The sequence below is a fragment of the Cynocephalus volans genome, chromosome 2, assembly GCF_027409185.1.
Source record: "Cynocephalus volans isolate mCynVol1 chromosome 2, mCynVol1.pri, whole genome shotgun sequence".
Taxonomy (NCBI): domain Eukaryota; kingdom Metazoa; phylum Chordata; class Mammalia; order Dermoptera; family Cynocephalidae; genus Cynocephalus; species Cynocephalus volans.
The window spans coordinates 56,448,687-56,470,776 of record NC_084461.1 but is presented as its reverse complement, the minus strand read 5'-3'; the positions used below and the strand labels follow the sequence as shown (position 1 = coordinate 56,470,776).

The 22,090-nt window shown below is 33.0% G+C and overlaps 1 protein-coding gene across 2 annotated transcripts in view; it reads right to left on the bottom strand.

The window, feature by feature from the left end:
* Nucleotides 1–362: 362 nt before the first annotated feature.
* Nucleotides 363–22,090, bottom strand: part of SREK1 (splicing regulatory glutamic acid and lysine rich protein 1) — a 41,228-nt gene continuing 19,500 nt past the window's right edge. The window contains exons 8-12 of one of the 2 annotated variants that reach the window (XM_063086917.1): nucleotides 17,377–17,496; nucleotides 16,630–17,010; nucleotides 13,129–13,224; nucleotides 5,285–5,426; nucleotides 363–4,016 (exon numbers count right to left, since the gene is read on the bottom strand). In XM_063086917.1, the coding sequence (XP_062942987.1) occupies nucleotides 3,867–4,016; nucleotides 5,285–5,426; nucleotides 13,129–13,224; nucleotides 16,630–17,010; nucleotides 17,377–17,496 (889 nt within the window). In that variant the 3' untranslated portion in view covers nucleotides 363–3,866. Of the gene's footprint in view, nucleotides 4,017–5,284; nucleotides 5,430–13,128; nucleotides 13,225–16,629; nucleotides 17,011–17,376; nucleotides 17,497–22,090 lie in introns of both variants that reach the window. The other variant, XM_063086916.1, reaches the window with a different exon arrangement.

Sequence of the window (22,090 nt, the reverse complement as noted above, 5' to 3'; positions counted from 1 at the left end):
AATTAATTGCTACAAACTATACAAGTACCTTAGAATGGAATGAAAAGAGATCTAGTTATGTCACTAAATCCAACCTGACTGCATTTGGACCAAAACTCATAAATGCTTTTATTTTCAAAATGACGTATATCACTCTTTAGGCAAAACCACCAATAATAGTGTATTAAAAACCAAACAAACTCACCCGCAAACCCAAGATTAAGTAGGGAAGTCAATTTTATTTTAAAAGATTATTTTATTACATTTATACTAGACTCCTGCTTCCAGGAATATAATTTAGCGCTTTTAAGAGCACTAACTTTTGAAATTTGAAAATAAACAATTTTAAGTGAATATTACATTAGTAAATAAACATGAGAATATACTAAGTATATAGGTAATCAAAATAAAAAACATTTAAATACATAAGGAACATATGGTCACTGCACTTTTACTTCATGGGAGTGGCTCTACTTCATAATGTACTCCATTAAAATCAAATACTATCTTATAATGATAATATAAGAAATGACTCAATGAAGTTATTCAATGCATCCCTTCAAAAGGATTCATTTTAATTGTTAATTCAACTACAGAAAAATGATTAAATCAAATCATACTCTATTTCTCACAGATCTTTAAAAATTTTAAAGCCTATTACTATACATTATAAACCTTAAATTTTAATACCTTCAGTTGAGAGCAGGTTTGGATCAGAGTTCTTTTTCTGAAGTTTTAAAATAAAGATAGCAACATATACATAGGAATGACTGAGGGTCCTGAAAAATTAATATCACAAAAGAAATTATTTTCTTGACCAAAAAAACCTCCCTTCTGATTATAAATGCATTCTTATTTGTAATTGAGCATGTCAAAATTTAAGCCTCTGACACTTCTTGGGTCAACAAAGCCCATACTGAACCTCTTCAAAAAAAAGAATTCTAAACACGGGGAAGATCACAAGCTGACTAGTGTTTATAATTATAAGGTAATTAGATTAGATGGAAAATAATAACTAAGGAGATAATGGCAGAAGTTAGGGATTTATAAATTTTCACACATGAAACTTATTAGCTAGCTTATGAAGGACCATCTTGTGTTACCAGTTCGGTGTGCACTGCTAAAAGCAAGAATAAGAGGACCAACAGAATTTGTCTAGAATGATGAATAGCAACTGTAACTTAAGGAACAGTGTGTACTCTGTATAATTAAGCAAAAAAAGATAACTACAGAAGGTATCAAGTGTACAAGGGGTGTCTTCTTGGCCTTACCTCAAGTTTCCCTGACAACATTTACCCGGGATGAAAAAAGACTAGCCTTAAACAAAAACAGCAACAACAAAAATCTTGAAAGAAAATAAGCAAATGGAAACATAACAGCTCCTGCAAGTGAACAAAGAGAAAATAGGTCTGTCTCTCTCACACTCACAAACTCACATACACAGACACACAAAATCTCTAGATTCTGGAAATCTTTGCTCCATAAGCCCATGTAAGCAAATGTCAAATCCTACATAATAATCTGATTTCACTTTCTCCAGATCTATTGTATTCCTAACTCATTCCCAGCTTTCACAAATCAGTGTATTTCAAGATTAGCATGATTATTTTAAAGCTGAATAAATATTACCGAGAAAAAGGACTAGAAGCAGGAACCAAATTAAATGTTAATTATCAACATAAAAACCATTTGAGAGTCCAGAGTACAAGCAAACACTCAAACTTTAAGTGATTGTTTTATAGACACCACACAAACATGTGCACTCTCCGTGTCAAAACAACCTCTATGCTAACCAAAACAAGGATGAAACTAAGATGCTTTTTTTGAAATGCATAAACAAATATTTTCCTCTAAAATACTTAGTTTTATTAGAGAAATGGTACTAAAAATAACAAAGATTCAAACATTTGCTCTATTCTACTTACATATCATAAATAAGACAGCTGTTGATGCAAGACACACACTCATTCACAATCTTTCCATATGCACCCAAGCATTCCTGTATCAGAATAAGCTGTTTACCAGCCAACCATATGTGGCTGAATGATTAAGATGACCATCTATACTTTACATAGTAAAGCATTTTCCAAAATTTTAATGTACACAGTGACAAAAAGGAAAAAACAAAAACAAAAAAAAACAACACAGTAATTCTTTACACATGAAGAATGATTAAGCAGCTTCATAATCAAACCAGGCTTCGTTACTTGCAATAAGAGGATCTCTTTCCATTCTTTACCAAATACTTAAGTTTCAACAGTATTAACATTAAGAGGAAACTCAAGCTGAAACCAAGTTACTAACATGCTACTCAGCTTTTTCAATTTATAACAGTAACTCTTCCCATGAGGTAAGGCAACTGAGTAATTTGATTGTATTAGATTGCATTAAAGTAATTATACTTGATTTTTTAAGAACATGCTAATTGAAAGGTATCACGTTTTTGAAAGTACAACAATAATGAAGAGTTCAGAAACTACAAGTAGTATTTTGGGGGAAAATCATTAGCAATGTTGTCATTTTACTACTTTCATACTTTCTGCAAAAAGTGAACCTAAGAATAACGAATGACCTATATATCTTAAACTCAAGTAAACATATCCTCAAACATAAAACAAATAACCTCCCATATACTCCTAGTCCTCCCTTTAAGTATAATCTGCACATCATTTATGAGAAGATGATTAAGAGGTAATAATTAAGGCCATCCAATGCAGACAACTAAAGAGTTTCCTTTGATTTAAGAAAAATAACATGTTTCATTTTCAATTATCACAGTATAAAACTGATGGTCCCAAAACTGCATTGTTATTTTGAACACTGAAGTCACTCTTGAAAACAGGACTTCCTTCTCATATCAGGTGAAGTGAGAAGCTCTTCTGACATACCACTTGCACACTTCTCTGTGGGTGTGAATGGAATATCCATCTAGATTCCACGTAAGTTGAGAATGACTAGCACATATAAAATTCTAGAAAACAGTATACCACATTGTAGAAGGCACTAAAGCTTTAGCTTGTGCTCCCATAGCCCATTTTGAAAACCAGTTTCCTTTCTGTAAGGGCACCTTTGCTACCTACAGCTGACAAGACACACTGCAATATTATTCATAATAAGCTTGGAAATGTCAAGGAAGTTCAAAAAGAAATGCTGACTTTGTGGGTAGACCCAATGATTCTAAACACTGAATACTAATACATTATTATTAGTATTCAACACAGTTGCTCTTCCTTTTCAAAGAGAACAGTAGCATGCATTATGTCAGTTGTTTTTTTATCCACTTAATTAATCTGTAAAACTATTTTAAAGAAAAACTGCTGTCCTAAACAGTGAGCAAAAGAAAACACAATAGTGAGAATTAACACAATCACTGTAAATCCTGTGAAGTAAATGTTAAAACTTCCTACATACTTTGCACTTACAAGGGTGTGTATACATTTGCACCAGTTTCAAGTACATCATCAGACTGTGTATACTGAAAAAAAAAAAAAAAAAGTAAAACAATACAAAATTCAGTAACTAGCATTTTTTTAGAGCCTCCAATGCTTATCTTCAGTCTTTAGGGATAGTACAAATTTGGATCTCTGATGTTCAGCTTATTTGCAATGGTTCTTGGCAAACACTAACAAACCACATGACAAGCGTGTCAGCCACCATGGAAATGCAGATTTTAGAAGATGAGGAGTTTGGGTAACATCTGTTATTGTCATGATGTCCATGCTTTATTTTCTTACTCAGTAACAAGATGGCCACAAAGTCACCTAACAACTAGAAAAGCTGTTAGCTCCTATCTTTATGCTCAACTAGATTTCTTCCCTGTTTACATCCTGCTGAGAGTATTAAAAGCTTTTATTCCAGCGTTGAGTGTAGAGGTGCATTTGTCGGTCCTATACTGCTTCTGTTTTGGTGGAAAGGTTTTCTTCATTGGGCTGACAATTCCCATTCTGCTGTACTTTGTTTTCCTCAGTCCTTGGGGTGTCCTTGTCATCTACTTCTTTGCCCACGCTTGAATCTGGGTCTTTATTGTGCTCTTTCTCCTTCAATAAATATTAAGGTATACATTTAATATTTTCTCAAGAATTGTCTGCTATTATGGCTAAAATACATAACTTTATCTTTTGTGAATTAATAAAACTAGGTATTTTCTCCCATTACTTTTTCATATAAAAATATGTAAACACATATCAATATGCCCTTTGTACTTTTCATAAAAGACAGACCATCCATGGAAATTAAACTAGAATAAAATAGGTGAACAGAAATTCTAAGAAAGTGCTCAATAAGTGTTGCTGACAAACTTGAAAAAGTGGGATATATCTGTTGAAAGAGTGAGACAGTCTCCGAAGATGCCAGGACAGATTTGAAATGTGGTTACCAAAGAAGCAAAAATAAGGGAATATAGAAAAAGAAGTCACTACTCCTCCTAGAAAGACTGTTCAAGAACAGTCCAAATTCTGTCCTCAGCTTAAGGGAGAATTAAAAGAAAACGAACAGTATCTGGCACATAACAAATTTGCAATAAATGTTATCAATGTTATTGATCATGACAGTAAACTGCTACCAGTCTGAGAGTAAATAAAACTGTAAGACAGGGACTAGCCAGTTAGCTCAGTTGGTGAGATTGTGGTGCTGACAACACCAAGGTCCAGGGTTGAATCCTGTAATGTTCAGTCACAAAAAAAAAAAAAAAAAACCTATAAAATGAAAGTTCCAGAACTCATAATTAATTTCCAAATACAAATATACTTTATAAGTATAAGGGAATTAATATAATTCCCAAGTACTTAAACATTTATCCAAGAAAAAGCTTATTTGAAGGAATTTGGTTTTCCATTAAAAGTATTCTAATCCAACAAACCTAATTTTAACTACGTATTACAAAACCAATGACAGCAGGAAGTCTTGCCAAATTTGCTTTAAAACATATATTGAGGAAAATAGCATCAGGTAGAAATCTTATCAGTATAAAATAGAATATATTCATTACCTGTAGATTTCTAAAAATTTTCTTATTGTATGCCATTTTATGATTCCTCTAAAATAAGGAATGTAATTGTTTACATTTTAATTGGCTCTCATCTCTTCAGAATTTAGTTTTAAAAAATTATCAAGTTAACAAGTATTAAAAAATATCAATGTTTATGGAAAACAAGGGAACAACAAAAAAAAATTACTAACAATGAAGCCCTCAAGAAGACACTGTTGCCCTCAAGAGGCTTTTAGTCTGAAAATATTTTTATACAATAAAGAACAATCTCAACTAATCAGTCAATGCCCAGACACTGAATGGTTGACTGCTGCTTACTTTAAATGAAGTACTGTTCTTCTCCAACTTCTCCTTCCCATCTTTGTCATTAGAACTCTTTCTTGTAGAGGTTGAACGTTCTCTCTCTCTTCTTTCACTGATGTGGTCCCTTTCTTTTTCTCTCTTTTTATCTTTCTTATTTCTGCTATAAGAATATTAATAATATGCCAGTTAACTGCTAAGAAATTAGAGACCCTACATTCTCAACAAAATATCCTTATCTAACACACAATATCTAAAATAATGCATTGTAAATAAGCATAGCAGTAAGCTGATTTGACAAAGTAACATAAATGCATCCTGTAACCCAACCTACTTCAACCCTTACTCCAACTAGCTTTTTAAAGATAAACGAAACATTTTTGCAGCAGCCATGATGTGTTCACATAAAACACAATTTGGTATTGTCAGTTTATGAATTTTCAAATATTCAAGATTAACAACCACAATTATTTGAAGTTATACAACAAGCAAACAGAAAGGACATTGTTGGGGGGGAGTGGGGGAGGGAGAAGGGAGGGAGGTTTTGGTGATGGGGAGCAATAATCAGCCACAATATATATAGACAAAATAAAATTTAAAAAAAAAAAATATATTCAAGATTTACTTATCTACTGTAATACGGATAAAATAAAACAAAATATAATGCTTTCTTATGTACCTTTTCAAAGCAATAAATGAATAAGCAGAAAGGAATAAAAAGGATAAAGAATCAGGTGTGGCTCCCAGGCAGGGTAGAATGACTACAAGCAAAGCTTGGAACTTCATATAACCTACTGTGCCACCTCCCTCCTCAACCACCATTAAAAGAAGTACCACCAATTCAAGAGCAAAAATTAAGCAGATGATGAAATAAAATACCATTTTCAAAAGTAACACAACCTTAAGATTATAGGAAAAACAAAAAAAGATCATAGGGAAAAAAACGATGCACTTCATATTAGAAGCATAATAGATAGCTTCTTCTCAAAATAGCACTAATATTTAACTCTCAACTTTTTTCTCTTAATTAGGAATGTTTTTAAAATATGCAGACCCAAAGACCAACAGAACAAATACTCAAACACAAATGAAAACTTAGTATAACAGATGACATTTCAAATCACTAAAGATGGTCTTTTCTAATAAAAGGTTTTGAAACAACTGAATTATCATTCAGAAAGTGATAAAATTGGATTTATATTTCATTCTACATATAAAAATAAGTCCAATTGGATTAGAGACTTATTTTTATTTTTATCATTGTACATATTTATGGGGTACAGTTTGTTGTTTCAATACATGCATATATTGTATAATGATCCAATCAGAATACTCAGCATATCTATCATACAATATAATATCATTAGCTATTGTCATCCTAGAGCACCAGAACTTAATCTTCCTATCTAACTGTAAATTTGTAACTTTATACCTGTCTACCAACTTTTCCCCATACCTCCATACCCCTCCCTTTCCTTGCCTCTGGTGAGAGCTAAATTTTTAAATAAAACAATACAAGTACTAGAAGAAAACATGCGTGAATTTCTTTATAACTTGGGTGAAGGAAAAAAATTTTTTTTCTATATCTGGCCTGTACAGGGATGCAAACCCCAGGACCCTGGGGTTATAAGGGTGAAGGAAAACTTTTTATAATCATAACTAACACTCTAGGTACATAAAAGAAAATATCGATAAATTTGTCTACATAAACTTTTGTAAGGCAAAAATAAAACAAAAAGCCATCACTAGTACATTCAAAAGATAACTGACAAATATTTGCAATAGATTTGTGTGTGTATGTCTTCATATATTAAAAATCAAGAGAAAAAGTTAAAAAGAAAAAAAAATCAAGGTAACAGCAGCATCAAAAAGAATAAAATACTTATGAATAAATTTAACCAGAGGCAAAAAAAAAAAAAAAAAAAGAAATTATGACACTGAAAATCTCAAAACAGTGCTGAAAGAATTAAAAATATAAATAAATAGAAAGATGTCCCATATTCATGAATTGGAAGACTTAAATACAGTTAAAATGACAATACTACACAAGGCAATCTACAGATTCAATGCAATCCCTATTAAAATCCTAATGGCATTGTTAGGAGAAATAGAAAAACCCATCCTAAAATTCATATGGATATCAAGGGACCCCAAATAGCCAAAACAATCTTAAAAAGAACAAAAGTTGGAAGACACACTTCCTGACTTCAAAATCACCACAAAGCTACAGTATTCAAAACAGTATGGTACTGGCATAAGGACAGACATATTAGGCCAATGGTATAGAACAGAGATCTCAGAAAGAAACGCTCACATAAACAAACAAATGATTTTCAACAAAGGACAGTCCTTTCAACAAATGGTGGTGGGGAAAACTGGACATCCACATGCAAAAGAATGAAGTTAGACACCCCTACCTCACATCACCTACAAAAATCAACTCAAAATGAATCAAAGACCTAAACATAAAAGTTAAAACTATAAAACTCTTAGGAAAAAATATATGGGAAAACTTTCATAACACTGGATCTGACAACGATATCTTAGCCATGACACCAAAAGAACAAACAGATAAAATGGACTTCATCAAAATTAAAAACTTTTAAAATGTGGTGTGCACACATACACACACACACACACACACACACACACACACACACACACACACACACACACACACACACACACATGCATGCACATACAATGGAATACTACACAGCCATGAAAAAGAATGAAATCCTGTCATTTGTAGTAAAATGGATGAGTCTGGAAGACATTACATTAAGTGAAATAAGTCAGGCACAGAAAGATAAATACCACATGTCCTCACCCATATGCACAAGCTAAAAAATACTAAGTTGAACTTTTAGAAGTTGAGAGTAGACCTGTGGTTACTAGAGGTTGGGAGCAGGAGGGGGAGGAAGAAATATGAAGAGGTTGGTTAATTGACACAAAATTAGAGCCAGATAGAAAAAAACAAGTGCTAATGGCATACAGTTGTGCTAGGCATCTATAATTAACAACAATTTACTATATGTTCTCAAATGTCTAGAAGACAGATCAAATGTTCTCATCACAAAGAAACAATTAAGTTCTACAATGATGAACAGGCTAATTACCCTAATCTGACCTCTACACGTTGTATACACATATTAAAATATAATTTTGAACCTCATGAAAATGTACAATCAATATCTGTCAATTAAAAAATAAATTCCTTTACGTAAAAAAATTAAAAACTAAAAACTTCTTTGCAAAGATATTATTAAGAGAGTGAAAAGACAACCCACAGGATGGGAGAAAATACAGTTGCCCCTCCTTATCTGTGGATTCTGCATCTACAGAGTCAACCAACTGTGGATCAAAAATATTTGCAAAAAAAACCAATAAAAAATATTAATAAAAAAACAGAGTATAACTACTATTTAGATAGCATTTACATTGTATTAGGTATTACAGGTTCAGTATCCCTTATCTGAAATACTTGTGAGAAGAAGTGTTTTAGATTTCGGACTTTTTGAATTTTGGAATATTTGCATATACATAATGAGATATCTTGGGGATGTGACCCAAATCTGAACATGAAATTCATTTATGTTTCATGTATACCTTATACACATAGCTTGAAGATAACTTAATACAGTATATTTAATAATTTTGTGCATGAAATAAAGTTTGTGTAAATTGAAGCATCAGAAAGTAAAGGTGTCACTGTCTCAGCCAACCACATGGACAATCTGTGGTTGCTTGGCATCACCATCATTCTTGACTTTGAACTCACATGATGCTGATAAGCAACTGTTTTCTTAAACTTACACACACATCAGTTCTTAACAATAAAAACATGACATACCATTAATACAATGAAAAAATAATGTGTTGTTCAGGGTGACTAAGCAGCACAGTAGCATCACCAGAATACCCGCAGACCCTGAATAAATTGTGTGTTGTGTGCCTGCATTTTGACTGTAACCCATCTCCCAAGGTTGGGTGTGAAATTTTCTACTTGTGGAATCATGTCAGTACTCAAAAAGTTTCAGATTTTGGAGCATATCAGATTTTGGATTTTTGGATTAGGAACACCCACCCTGTATAAGTAATCTAGAGATGATTTAAAGTACATAGGAGGATATGCATAGGTTATAAGAAAATACTACATCATTTCATATAAGGAACCTGAGCATCCATGTATTTTGGTATCCACACGGGGTCCTGAAACCAATTCCCCCAAGGATCAACTATATTTGTAAATCACATATCTGGTTAGGGATTAATATCTAGAATATATAAAGAACTCCTCCTACAACTTAACGACAACAACAAAAAACACAATTCAAAATGGGCAAAGGACCTGAATAGACATTTCTCCAGAGAATGGCCAATAGGCACATCAAAAGACGCTCAACATCATAATTATTACAGAAATGCAAATCAAAGCAACAATAAGATACCACTACAGACCCACTGGAATGGCTACAATCAAAGAGACAGACAATAACAAGTACTGACAAGGATGTGAAGAAATTAGAACCTTCATACATTGCTGGTGGTTATAAAAAGATGCAGCCACTTTAGAAGACAGTTTGGCGGACCTTCAAAAAGTGAGAGTTACCTCTAACCTCTAGAGTTACCACTCCTAGAGTTAGAGTTAACTTAACTTTCCTAGAGTTACCACTCAAGAGAAATGAAAACATATGTCCACACAAAAACCTGTACATGAATGCTCATAGCATCATTATTCACAATAGCCAAAAAAAATGGAAATAATACTAAATGCCCACCAAATGATGAATGAAGAAATGAAATATGGTTTTATCCACACAGTGGAATATTATTCACCCACAAAAAGGAATGACATACCGATTCATGCTACAACATGGATGAACCTTGAAAACATTGCATTTAGTGAAGAGCTAGATACAAAAGACCACGTATATGAGTCCATATATGAAATGTCCAGAATAGGCAAATCCAGAGAGACAGTAAGTAGATTAGTGGCTGCCAGGGCATGGAGGGAATAATGGGTACAGCCTTTTTTTTTGAAGTGATAAAAAATGTTCTGGAACTAAATAACAGTGATGGTTGCACAACATTGTGAACATACTAAAAACAACTGAATTGCACATCTTAAAGAGTACATTATACGTGAATGATAAAATAATACCTAAATTATATTTTGATAAAAAAAAAAACTTGATGGGGCTGGGTAGAGTGATACCCCCCACACACACATACTCACACACTCACACAAGTATGCTGTCTTTTGTAAAGAAAGGAGAGATCAGAAAATATGTATCTGCTTAATTTTGCAAAAAGAAATAGAGGAAGAATAAAACAAATGATCACTTACAGAGGGTGAATGGCAACAAGAGGATGGGGAAGGGAGTGACATGTTCTGAATATATCCTTCTAATTTGAGTTCAAAAATGAGAAAAGTTTTGACTTTCCTGAGCATTTGTTTCAGAAATATAAACATGGCCCACCTCTATTGTATCCTATGTCTTCCATTATTTCCATCAAAACAAACCAAAAACTTACAAGCAAATAAACAAAGGACTCCCCCTGACAGGAAACATGTTGCTTATACTTTGGCAAAGCTTTTTGTAAGTTTCTCTTTTCTAAAACAAGAAAACCACCGAAAATCAACTGAAAAACTATGTCAAGAAAACCACAGAAAATCACCTGAAAAACTATGTCAATCAGTAAGGCAGTGGTATTAAAAAATAAATATACAGAAATCAGTACACTTCCTAGGTACAAACCTAACCTCCAATTAGGTAACATAATAAAAGACCTCGTTTATTTATAAGAGCAACAAAAAAGAAAAAATGTCAAGAAACAAACTAAGTAAATGCATAAAATCTGTATAAAACAAACACTGAACATTCCTGAAAAATACTAAGGACGGCCTAAAAGAGGAGAATGGTATACCTTTCAGTTCCTAGACTGAAAGACTCACCATCATAAAGCTTTGTTTATTAATAAATCTATTTATCAACATTCCCTAAGTTAATTTTTAAATTTAACACAACTGTAATTAAAATCATCAATAGGCTTTATTTCTGGAGAGGAGACAACTGACTCTCATGCTCGAATGGAAAAATAAACATGCAAGAATGGTCAGGAAAGCTCCTAAAAGAGCAATGAGGGGTGCGAGAGGACAGGCCTTACCACATATTAAAAAATATCATACAATCTCAATAATTAAAAGCATGGGTACTGGCACACAAATGGTCAAACCAATCCAACAGCATAGAAGACCCAGAAATAGACCCAAACACATAAAGAAAAACTTAGTACATGACAAAGGCAACATATCAAATTAATGTTAGAAAAAAATCAAGTTTTGAATAAATGCTATTAGAGCTGGGAAGCATTTAAAAAAATTGAATCCAGATGCCATGCAGATAAACTCTAACAGATCAAAGACTGAAATACCAAAAATAAAACCATAAAAATACAAGAAGAAACAATGGGGGGAATTCTATTATAACCCTGGAATAGGGAAAGACCTTTCTAATTTTATGATTCAAAATCTAGAAGTCATAAAAGAAAAAAAATTGAGAAATTAGATTTTTTTTTTTTTTTTTTAATCAAAAACCTTTGTGAAATGAAGTTCACATCTAGCCCAGTCACGACCAAGCTGCAGCAGGAAGCTCCCCTGGGACTCCTGAGCCATGGGGGTACAGGGTGGTGGGGCGCTGTGGGCCTCAGCCACACACCCCCACCCCTCCCACCCCCATCTGCAACCAGGCCAGCAAAGGAGCCAGCGTGGGCCGGCCCCACCCTCCCTCCCACTGCAACATCTTAGAATGTAAAAAAAATAATAATTTTTTTTTTTAAACCTTTGTAAAATCAAGTCTCATAAGCAATTTGTAAAAAGAAACAACAACCTGGGAATAATATTTGTAATTATATCACCAAAGAATAACCTCCCTAATAAAAAAGGGGGGGGGGGGCCTGGAAATAGAAAAAAAAAAAAAAAAGACCCCAACAGAAAAATGGGCAAAGTATACAGACAATTCACAGAAAACGAAATACAAATGGCATTCGAATACATAAAGAAGTGGTCACTTTCACTTGTAAGAAAAATGCAACTAAAATACTGATAATGATACCATTTTCATTTATCAAATGGACAAAAATCCGTAACTTTGATAATGATCTGTTGTTGCTGTAGGGATAAAAGTACTCTCATAATAGCTAGTTCGAGTGCAAACTACTGTCAACCTTTATGAAGAGTACTCTGTAAATATCTCTCAAAATTACAAACACGACTATTCCCTAACCCAACAATGCCATTTCTGGAAATTTTTCCTACATACCTGTGCACTACAAAATGATGTTAGGTCCAAAACTATTCATTACAACATTACATAATTTGTAATAGGAAAATTCAGAAAACCCATTCTACTGCAGGCTGGTTAAACAAACCAAGGTACTGCCAGACAATCAAAGTCCATACAGTTATAAAAAGGAATGAAGAACCTCTCTTTGACCAATATGGAAAGATCTCCTGGTGATTAAGTAATAAAAGCAAGTACACGACAGTGTATATTTTGGGCTACTTTTTATGTAAGGAAAAATATGATACATTCTTATTTTCTATCTGTATACAAAACTGGAAGAATATACAAAAAAACTAATAGAGTCATTATTTACGGGGACAGAGTAGATTGGAACATGCATGAAGTTAAGACTTCTCAATGTATAACTTTTTATATTATCTAATTTCTGAACAATGCAAATATTACTCATTCAAAATAAAAAGCTTAAAAAATAAATGGAAGAGAATTTTTAAAAAATTTTTTTTATATTTCCTGCTTCCTCTTCTTTAGTTTTAGAACATGCTTTCAACCTACCTCCTAGGGGATGGAGACCTAGAAGATTTCCTTTTTATGGTTTTTGATGTTCTTGGTGATCTGGAAGAACTCCTGCTCCTCCTCCTACGCCTTTCCCTGCAAGCCAAAATTGTTATTTTAAAAAACAGCAACTGAAATAAAGAGAATCCAAATATACAAAGGCAAAAGGATCCTTGATACTTTCAAGTGAATAGTATCCTTCAGAGGCCAGTTTAAATTCATGTCCTTTATGAACATTTTCCATTATCTAATTTCAGTGCAGGTCTAATTATTAACCATAAATTTTACAGACTGACCAACATCATCCAAGATTTTATATTAGAAAGGGTAGATGACATCCTCTTCATCTGATTTATTTGAACAATAATTTCTTGAGTAGAAAAAATATTAACAATGTTTCAGATCCTCTCAAGTTAAATATGTTCTTTCTGAGCATCTAAAACATGTTTTGCTTTTCAGATCCTTTGTCACGCATCTAGCTCCTTGCTGCCCCACAGCCGACTATTTTGTAACACAGTAACAGGCCCTTTGTAGGAACTTAAAGAAATTGGAGACCCAGGTACTCAGAATGTACCTTAAAGAGCATTGACATTAGTATTACTTTACAGAGAAATTGTTTTTCCCTCCAACTTCCTACCATTTCACTATAGTAGTTCTATTAATTTAAAATTGAGTGTACAAGTTGCTTAGATGGAAGTAAAATAGTTAAAATCTGGGATTTAAATATGACAAGGTAAGAAATAATTACTAAACAGATTAACAGTGTTTGCTATTAAAAACTATTTTGCTTAACATTTTAGCAAATGATGCATACTCTAAATTACTTCATTTGTAAAGTGTGGTCAATGGAGAAACAATAAAATTCACCATGTCTGTAATTCAGCGGATGAGGTGTAAAGATATATTTAAATGACTAATGTATCCAATGATCTACCTCTTAAGGAGCTCTGATAATCAGTGGCTACATAGTTGAAAGAACCAAACCCTTAGGAATTCGAATTCTTCTAACCACCTCAGTAAATTGATTCTGGGCAAACAAAATATTTTATCTAAGTTTTTCACTTGTAAAACTAAACAAAAATGCTCACATGTGGAACATATGGTAAATGTTTAAAAAAAAAAAAAGACCAAAATAGCACAAGAACTTTGAGAACACAAATAAATCAATTCCAACTTTACCTAAGGCTCTCTTCTCCATTATCCACTTCTATTTCTAAGACACTCCAAAATTATATGGACTAACTAATATGGAAATCAGATATTTCATTCAATCAATGCCATTCTGTAACAAGCTCAGCCTAAGAACCAAAAATACTCAGTTCATAAGAATATCAGTGTATTCCATACTCTTATGTTTATACAAAATAGCTGTCTTAATCAGTGTAATTCTTTACTTGTTGCTAAGAAAGCACTACGTACAAGTGACTGTCTAATAACTAGTTGATGATAATGAGAGCTAAGGTGGGATAGATGGCAACCTACACTGTCAATTACTTGAGAAAGAAACTGTGAGCTGTAGTATGAACAACAAACGTTGGTTCGACTTTGATTTAAATTTTAGTTCCACACCTTACTAAGCTACACAACTGGGGTCTCATTATTTAACCTGAGTCTGTTTTCTCTACTGGAAAATGGAGATAATTAATAACTCAAGCTTTATAAGGTTGTTATGAGGATTTAGGATAATACCTACAAAGCACCAAGCATAGAGTCTGGCTAATGGTGCTCAATAAATATTATTTTCTCCTTCCCTTTCTTAGTTTCACCTTTATATTGACAGTAACTTTTAAGCATTAAAAATTTTTTAAGCATCAAAACTTGCCTTAAAAATATACATCAGGAGGCAATGCTGGAAATCAAAATATTAAGTAGACTTTTTCTGAGCAGTTCAAAAATTTCCCATTTAATAAACAAATTAGAGCATCTGAAAAGCAGAAAAATGCTAAGAGATAAGAAACCATTAACTCTTTACCAAACTCTTCTGAAAGTATGAAACATTCCACATTGCTGCACCTTTATTAACTAATGTCAGCAATCTTTTATTCTCCAGGCCTCAGAGGTTATTTAAGAATATATGTAGGACTGAATGGGAACATCTGAACTTTCTTAAAGATCAAGCAATTTAAAATGGCCCATGAAAAAAATTAAACATTTCAACATCATGAGAGAAAGTAAATTTAAGTTATTAAAAGTATGTGTGACACACAATAAAATCACTTGCAGTAACGGTACAGTTACAAGGCTCAAATGACAACCTCAGCAAAGGAGATTAATTCTTCAATTTTTGGTTCAATGTGCTGAACTTTTGGTTTGATGTAATCAAATCTGGCAGTGATCTGTTTATTATCTATTTTAACATACTAGCACACTATTACTTTCAACTTTATGCTTCTGAGGCTATTTTTAAAAGCATGTACCAAGTACCAGTTAGAGAATTCTCAAACTTAATCTCTAAAAAGAAGGGAAGAATTACTGTACTTCTGGTACTAAAGTATCGATTGGATGGAAAACTTCCTTTAAGCTTCAGTTTTCTCAAGTTTTAAAACAGTGATGATAACAGTGTTCTCACAGGCCTGTTGTGAGGATCAAATAAGGTGAGAAATGAAAAAGTCTGCTCAGAGACAATATCTGGAAAATAGTAAAGCACCCAATAAATGCTGCAATATCTTTTATTATTTAGTCAAATGCTAGTATTAATAATAAACTATTAAAACACAAGATAAAAAAAGAGAACATTCCTTTATTGCAAATTATTTTCTATAAAAAACTATCTTTAAAATGTCTTTAAAACTTGCTAAAATATATATATTTAATTTTTTTAACAGATAATTTAACACAATTTAGTAACTTCCATTTATTTACAGTCACCTGTCATTTAGAGTAAGGGATGTGGATTTAGATAATCTTGATTCTCAAGGAAGGTTCTCATTTTACAGCTGTTACTATGGCAACCTACTGCCACCTGGTGGCAGTGTACCTATTAATAAATTGAAAGAATAGTCCTAAGAAAAAATCTAACCCTTAAATGATTAAAAAAAGAGTCAAAATTTAAATGTCACGCACTCAACAAAACAGAGAGGTAAAAATTAGATAACAAAAAGGATTAACACAACTTTAGAAATCATTTTGCACATTAAAATTTACCACAGCATTCCAAAGAAATAAAGAAGCCTTAAAGGTCAATTCTTCTCTATTTTTTTTTAAAAAACCTTCCCCTTCCATCCCACACTCCAAGGAAATAATATAATAAGTAGCCAGTTACAATGGACAGTTAAAACTTTCCAAATAATTTGCCCAATATCATCTCTTCCTTCTCACAGATGCAATACTGGGACAATCCCTCTGCTAGAGAAATGTTTACTCTGCAATTGGGGTGAAATGTTCTGATATTACTGTACTGGTCTCACTTACTCAGAATGATCTTTTCCCCCTCGGTTAAAAATTCATGTTTTCATTTGTCATCAGTAAACCCACTGGTAAAAAATTTAAACATTATCAAACCTGCTGGAACTACGAGATCTTCTTGATGCATTGTAACTTCTGGGTGGTGTTCTGGATTTTTTATCCTTCTTTCTTTTCTCATCTGCCTCTTTGGATCTGTCCTTTTCTCGTTCCTTTTCTTTGTCCTGTTCCTTTTCCTTCTCTTTGTCTCGCTCCTTTTCATGCTCTTTTTCCCGCTCTCTCTCTCTGTCCTTTTCCTTGTCTTTTTCCCGGTCCTTTTCCCGTTCTTTGTCCCGGTCTTTATCTTTGTTTTTACCCCGATCCTTTTCTTTTTCACGTTCTTTTTCCCTCTCTTTCTCTTTTTCCCTTTCCTTTTCTCTATCCTTCTCTTTCACTCTTTCCTTTTCCTTGATCTTTTCTCGAGCGTCTTTTCTCTTGTCCCTTTAAAAACAAAAGAAATAAGCAAATTCACAACAAAAATAATTCTGTTCCTTAAAAATAACCTCCCTCTCTTTCCTCAACAATTACCAACACAAAATAATTTATAATGACCATAGACATTACATAAAAATTTCTTTATAACTCAGGTGTACATGAAGCTGTTAAGTGAACCAAGCTGAGTTGAAGAGTTTGGAAACCTCGCAAGTCATACTGACCATCAGATTAAAATCAATGGCAATCAATATTAATCCTAGATTACTAAAACAATCAGAAAAAAAGTTTTATTTCTCTCATTAAAAACCTAAACCACAACAGATTTTTAACAAATCCAATTAAAAAATTATCTTTAATTTCTCTAAAACTCACCGTGAATGCGAACGACTCCTTGACTTCCGTCTCTCCCTCGATTTAGAGCGTTTTTTATGTGGGCTCTTAGATCTACGTCTATCTTTCTGTCTTGAACGTGATCTATTATGGGATCTACTCCTAAAGAAAAACAAATTGTTAAAATATCAACACTTAGAATTTCATTATTAAAAAATTTAAGAGATCTTTCAAATAAGAAAATTTATTTATTTATTTTTATTTATTATTTTTTTTTTAAAGATGACCGGTAAGGGGATCTTAACCCTTGACTTGGTGTTGTCAGCACCATGCTCTCCCAAGTAAGCTAACCGGCCATCCCTACATAGGGATCCAAAACCATGGCCTTGGTGTTATCAGAACTAGGCTCTCTGAAGTGAGCCACGGGCCAGCCCTTCAAATAAGAAAATTTTAAAATCTATTCTAACAGTATTTATCAATATCTTTAAATTCTCTTACATAATGCTTTAGTTAGACTGTCTAAAACAAGATTATTTATTGGAAACTACCAGATATTTCACTGTCTAGAACACAAAGAAAGAAGCAGAAAGAGTTTAACAGTTATTTCTTATGTCAGACTTAAGTTGATATTTTCAGGGGTGGCTTTCTCTTTTACTAATTTTTATATGCCTCAAATTAGTACAGAAAATTTTTTCCATGGTCCATGCTTTCATACCAAAAGTTGTCTTCAACTTGTGACTTGCATGTAATCTGGTTATAACTCATCTTAACAGGGAACAGTGGTTATATGGTTCAATTGTTTCTAGAAATGGCTGTGTGCTACACGTCATTAACACACACATTAAGAAGAATGTATAAGTAAGCACAGTACTAATGACAGTGCTAGTATGACAGGAAAATACAAATTATTACTCATAAGTTAAAACTAGACATCATCAAATGTTACATTTGTAATGCCTTGATTTTATTGCAGTAGCTATAAACACAACTATTAAAAGAAGCCTTTATTAATAGATTTATTGCAGGAAAAATAACTGATATTCCAATTCTAACTAAAACCCTTTTCCCCACTGAAATTATTTATATAAAATGTGATTTTTTTCATAATGAAGTATCCTAGGAACTATTTATTAAAATATATGCACACAACTTAAATAACAAAGCAATTAGACTCACCGGCTTTGGAGTCTGACAATCTAGCTCTGAAATTCAGCTCTGCCACACACCAGCTGTGAGAACTCTGGCTAGTCATTTAACCTCTCTAAGCCTGAGTTTCTTCATCTATAAAGTGGAGTTAAGAATCATACCTATACCTCCTAGGTCTGTTATGAGGATTAAATCAGATGATGTATATAAACCTGCCTAGCAGTTGCTAGCACAGAGTAAATGCTTACAACTCAATTCTCAATATCATCACTATTAAAAATTAACATAAAAATGCAAACTTTAAATTATATCTTTATTTATTCCAAGGAGTTCAAATAAACTTCCACAAGTATCCTTTGTATAACTAAATCTCACCTTGACAGTCATGTTTTAATATATTAAGTTAGAACAAATATTTATAAAAGAAATACATAGTTAAATGACCATGCTTGTGGTATGCTATGAAATCAGAAAAATATCTAAGACAATCTTCAATTAATAATAAAATCTTGTTTTTTAAACATATTTTTCAGTTAGTCAAAATTTGTTTCCAACAGCTAATTTTCAACGGTTATATGGCCTTAAAAATAATACACTTGTCTTCATACCACATTTTTAATACAAGAAGATAATTCGATTTGTTGAAATCTTTATCACTAGTAACCTAAGAGACATGAAAGTCAAGTAATAGGTGTTAAGGCAAAATTGCCAAACTTAAGATATTTTAGTTTATTTACAAATATCGACATAGGGTAATCTTTTAGAGTACCTTAGCTTCTATGCACTTAATAAAAAAGTCTTAATATAAGGCTTCTATTCCATTTAAACTTGCTAAAGGTATAAATAATTCTTTTGTTTTCCTCAAAGCAGTACTTTCCAACCTTAATTAAGCAAAGAAACTTCTTTCTGAAAAATTAAGCATAGCCCTAATAAATAACAATAATAAAAAAGCACTGATCACTTGACTCCCCACCTTATCCTGAAAGGTCCTGGGAGTTCAAGAGTAATTACATTTTAATTTTGACATTAAATATTTTCATGTCTGTATCTCACCCACTAGTAGTTTTCTGATTGAGAATGCTAAGTTGTCAAGAGCAGATATAATCCAACCAAAGATAAAATTTGAGTCACTGTTAACAGTTCTCACTTTTTAATAATTTAAAAAATTGTATTTTTAAATTTAACTGTAAACAAATGGCATCTTACCATTCTGTCACATCAAAGTTCATTTGTAAATCAGTTGTTTTCCATTAAAACATGATAAAATGTCTTATAGTTCCTATGCTGATCTGTAAAGGTTACTTAACTTAAAAATTTAATAATTATAGTACTACCCACCTTTTCTAACACTGTCTCTATGAGTAAAACACATATCAAAATTTGGACAAAATGGAAACATCTCCACAGTCCTCACCAAGGTCACAGTGATAAGAAACTCCTTCCTCCTTCTTACCATGAAAAGGGGAAGGGAAACAGAAAGGGTGGAGGGGAGGGGTTAGTAGGTGGGAAGCTCAGCCCCAGAAGCATCTGAAGATGGTAAAAAAGCAGAAGAGGGTGGACCTCTAAGAGCAAGGGCTCCTGCAACCCACACTCCGACTGAGTCTAGTGGATCAGAGCAAGACCTGAGGATATCAACTCCCTATAGCAGGGAAAGGAAAGTCAAGAAAGGCCTGTCTTCCTCTCCCAGACTCCTAGGGGATATGGAGTCCTTCCAGGTCAAGATCTTGAAATGTTTTTAGATAATGAATTTTTTTCCCCCTCCTTTAAAGAGAATTCATCATCTTTTGTATTTGTTTATAAATTCAGTCAAGGCTATGTGTGTCTATACACATGTATAAAAATAGAATATGCTGATTCTCTCTCTCTCTCTCTCTCTCTCTCTCTCTGTGTGTATATATATATATATTTATTTATTTATTTATTTATATAATATATATATACATGCAAACACGTATATATGCCAAGAGCTAATCATTGCTAATGCTACACAGATAGATCTATATGAAAGTACTCCCATGAATAAAAACAATAGTTAAATTTCAACTTAGACTAAATAACCCCTCCCATGATAACCCTTGGAGGGAGAAAACATCCAAATATACTCAAAATAAAAACAAAAACCTTGAAGTGGATAAATTATTTGCCATAATTTCAAAAAGCACATAAAGCTTCACATAGATAATACAGGAAACAATGATACTAATCAAGTTTTGGTTTTTTTCCAGCCTTGGCACTTAGCTCTCTTACAATCAACACAAAATGAGATTCGGGTCATTGGTCTTTTATCCCTCAAAAAAGAAGTTATCACTCTTCAGCCCATTTTAATATTTCCTTGATCTCCTTTACCCTCACCACATCCTGTCAACATATGGAATTATCCATAGTCTAGTACCACTGCTGCCTCTGTTCCACTTTCCTTTTCCAGTTCTGGCTTGTGCTACACTGCCTTACTCCTTGGACATGAAACAACTTCCTTCACTTGGTTCTGACCTTGCCGTACTGTAATACCTTGGATACAGACAGTAAAACCATATTCCAAAGGAGATTTTGCAAACTAAGAATAATATAGATGTTAAAAAAAAAAAAAAACAGTAAATAGCTAGAAATAGTTTACTAGAATCAAAGAGAGAACATCCTATTTTCCTATCTCATTCTTTCCATCTCCTTGATCATCATAGAAAAACAAACTAAACTGAGTTGCTGGTGAGGCTCAATGTACAGCACATGGGTTCCCTCCCCTCAAACCCTCATCCTTCTCTAACATCCACACAACATGCACACATATATGCACACATACTTTTCCCTCCCTTCTCTCTCAAATCACAAGTATGAGTACGTGTGTACACACAACATGCAATTAGGGTCCACTATATATACTTTCACATTTCAACAACAGCCCCATCCACACCTTAAAGATAACAAAACATCACTTTTGACTTGATTCTTAGGGTACTTCCAATCAAGACGGTGTTGCAAGTTTACACTTTGACATTCCTTTGTACCAAACACAAAACAATGGCAGATAAAACAGAGAAAATTAATAAGGCAAAGCTACGATCTAAATAAAATAAGATAGAACAGAAACAAAGCTCAAGCACAGGACAACGACTGGAGCTGAAGCTGCAAGTTATTCCTGTGTTTCATATTCAAAAATGGACAGAGGAGGCTCTTATCACTAGGAGTACCAAAGTCTCCATTTGACATGTGATATTGGAGATAGGAAATTGCTTGAAACCAAGATCTGGGGTAGTGCTCCCCAGACCTGGAGTGGACTGGGGAAAAAAAACAAAAAAGCTACAATTTGAGCAATATTTTTAGCATAGCCACTAAATATGTTCCCTTTTCACAATATGAAGAATAAAAAGTTTCTGCACATCTGTATAAAGACTTGTTTACTCTTAGAGAAATCAGGAATAAACCATCTTTACATAGAAAACCAATTTCTAAAACTGAAAATTGGTTGAAATATTAAAATTAAATATCAACTAGACAAAATTTCATTATTAACTACAGTATTATAATCAGAGTGTGGTTAACACTTCCAAGTGAACACTAATGAAATTTCTAAATCCTGATATTTTGACATAAATTCATAAAACCAAAACCAAAA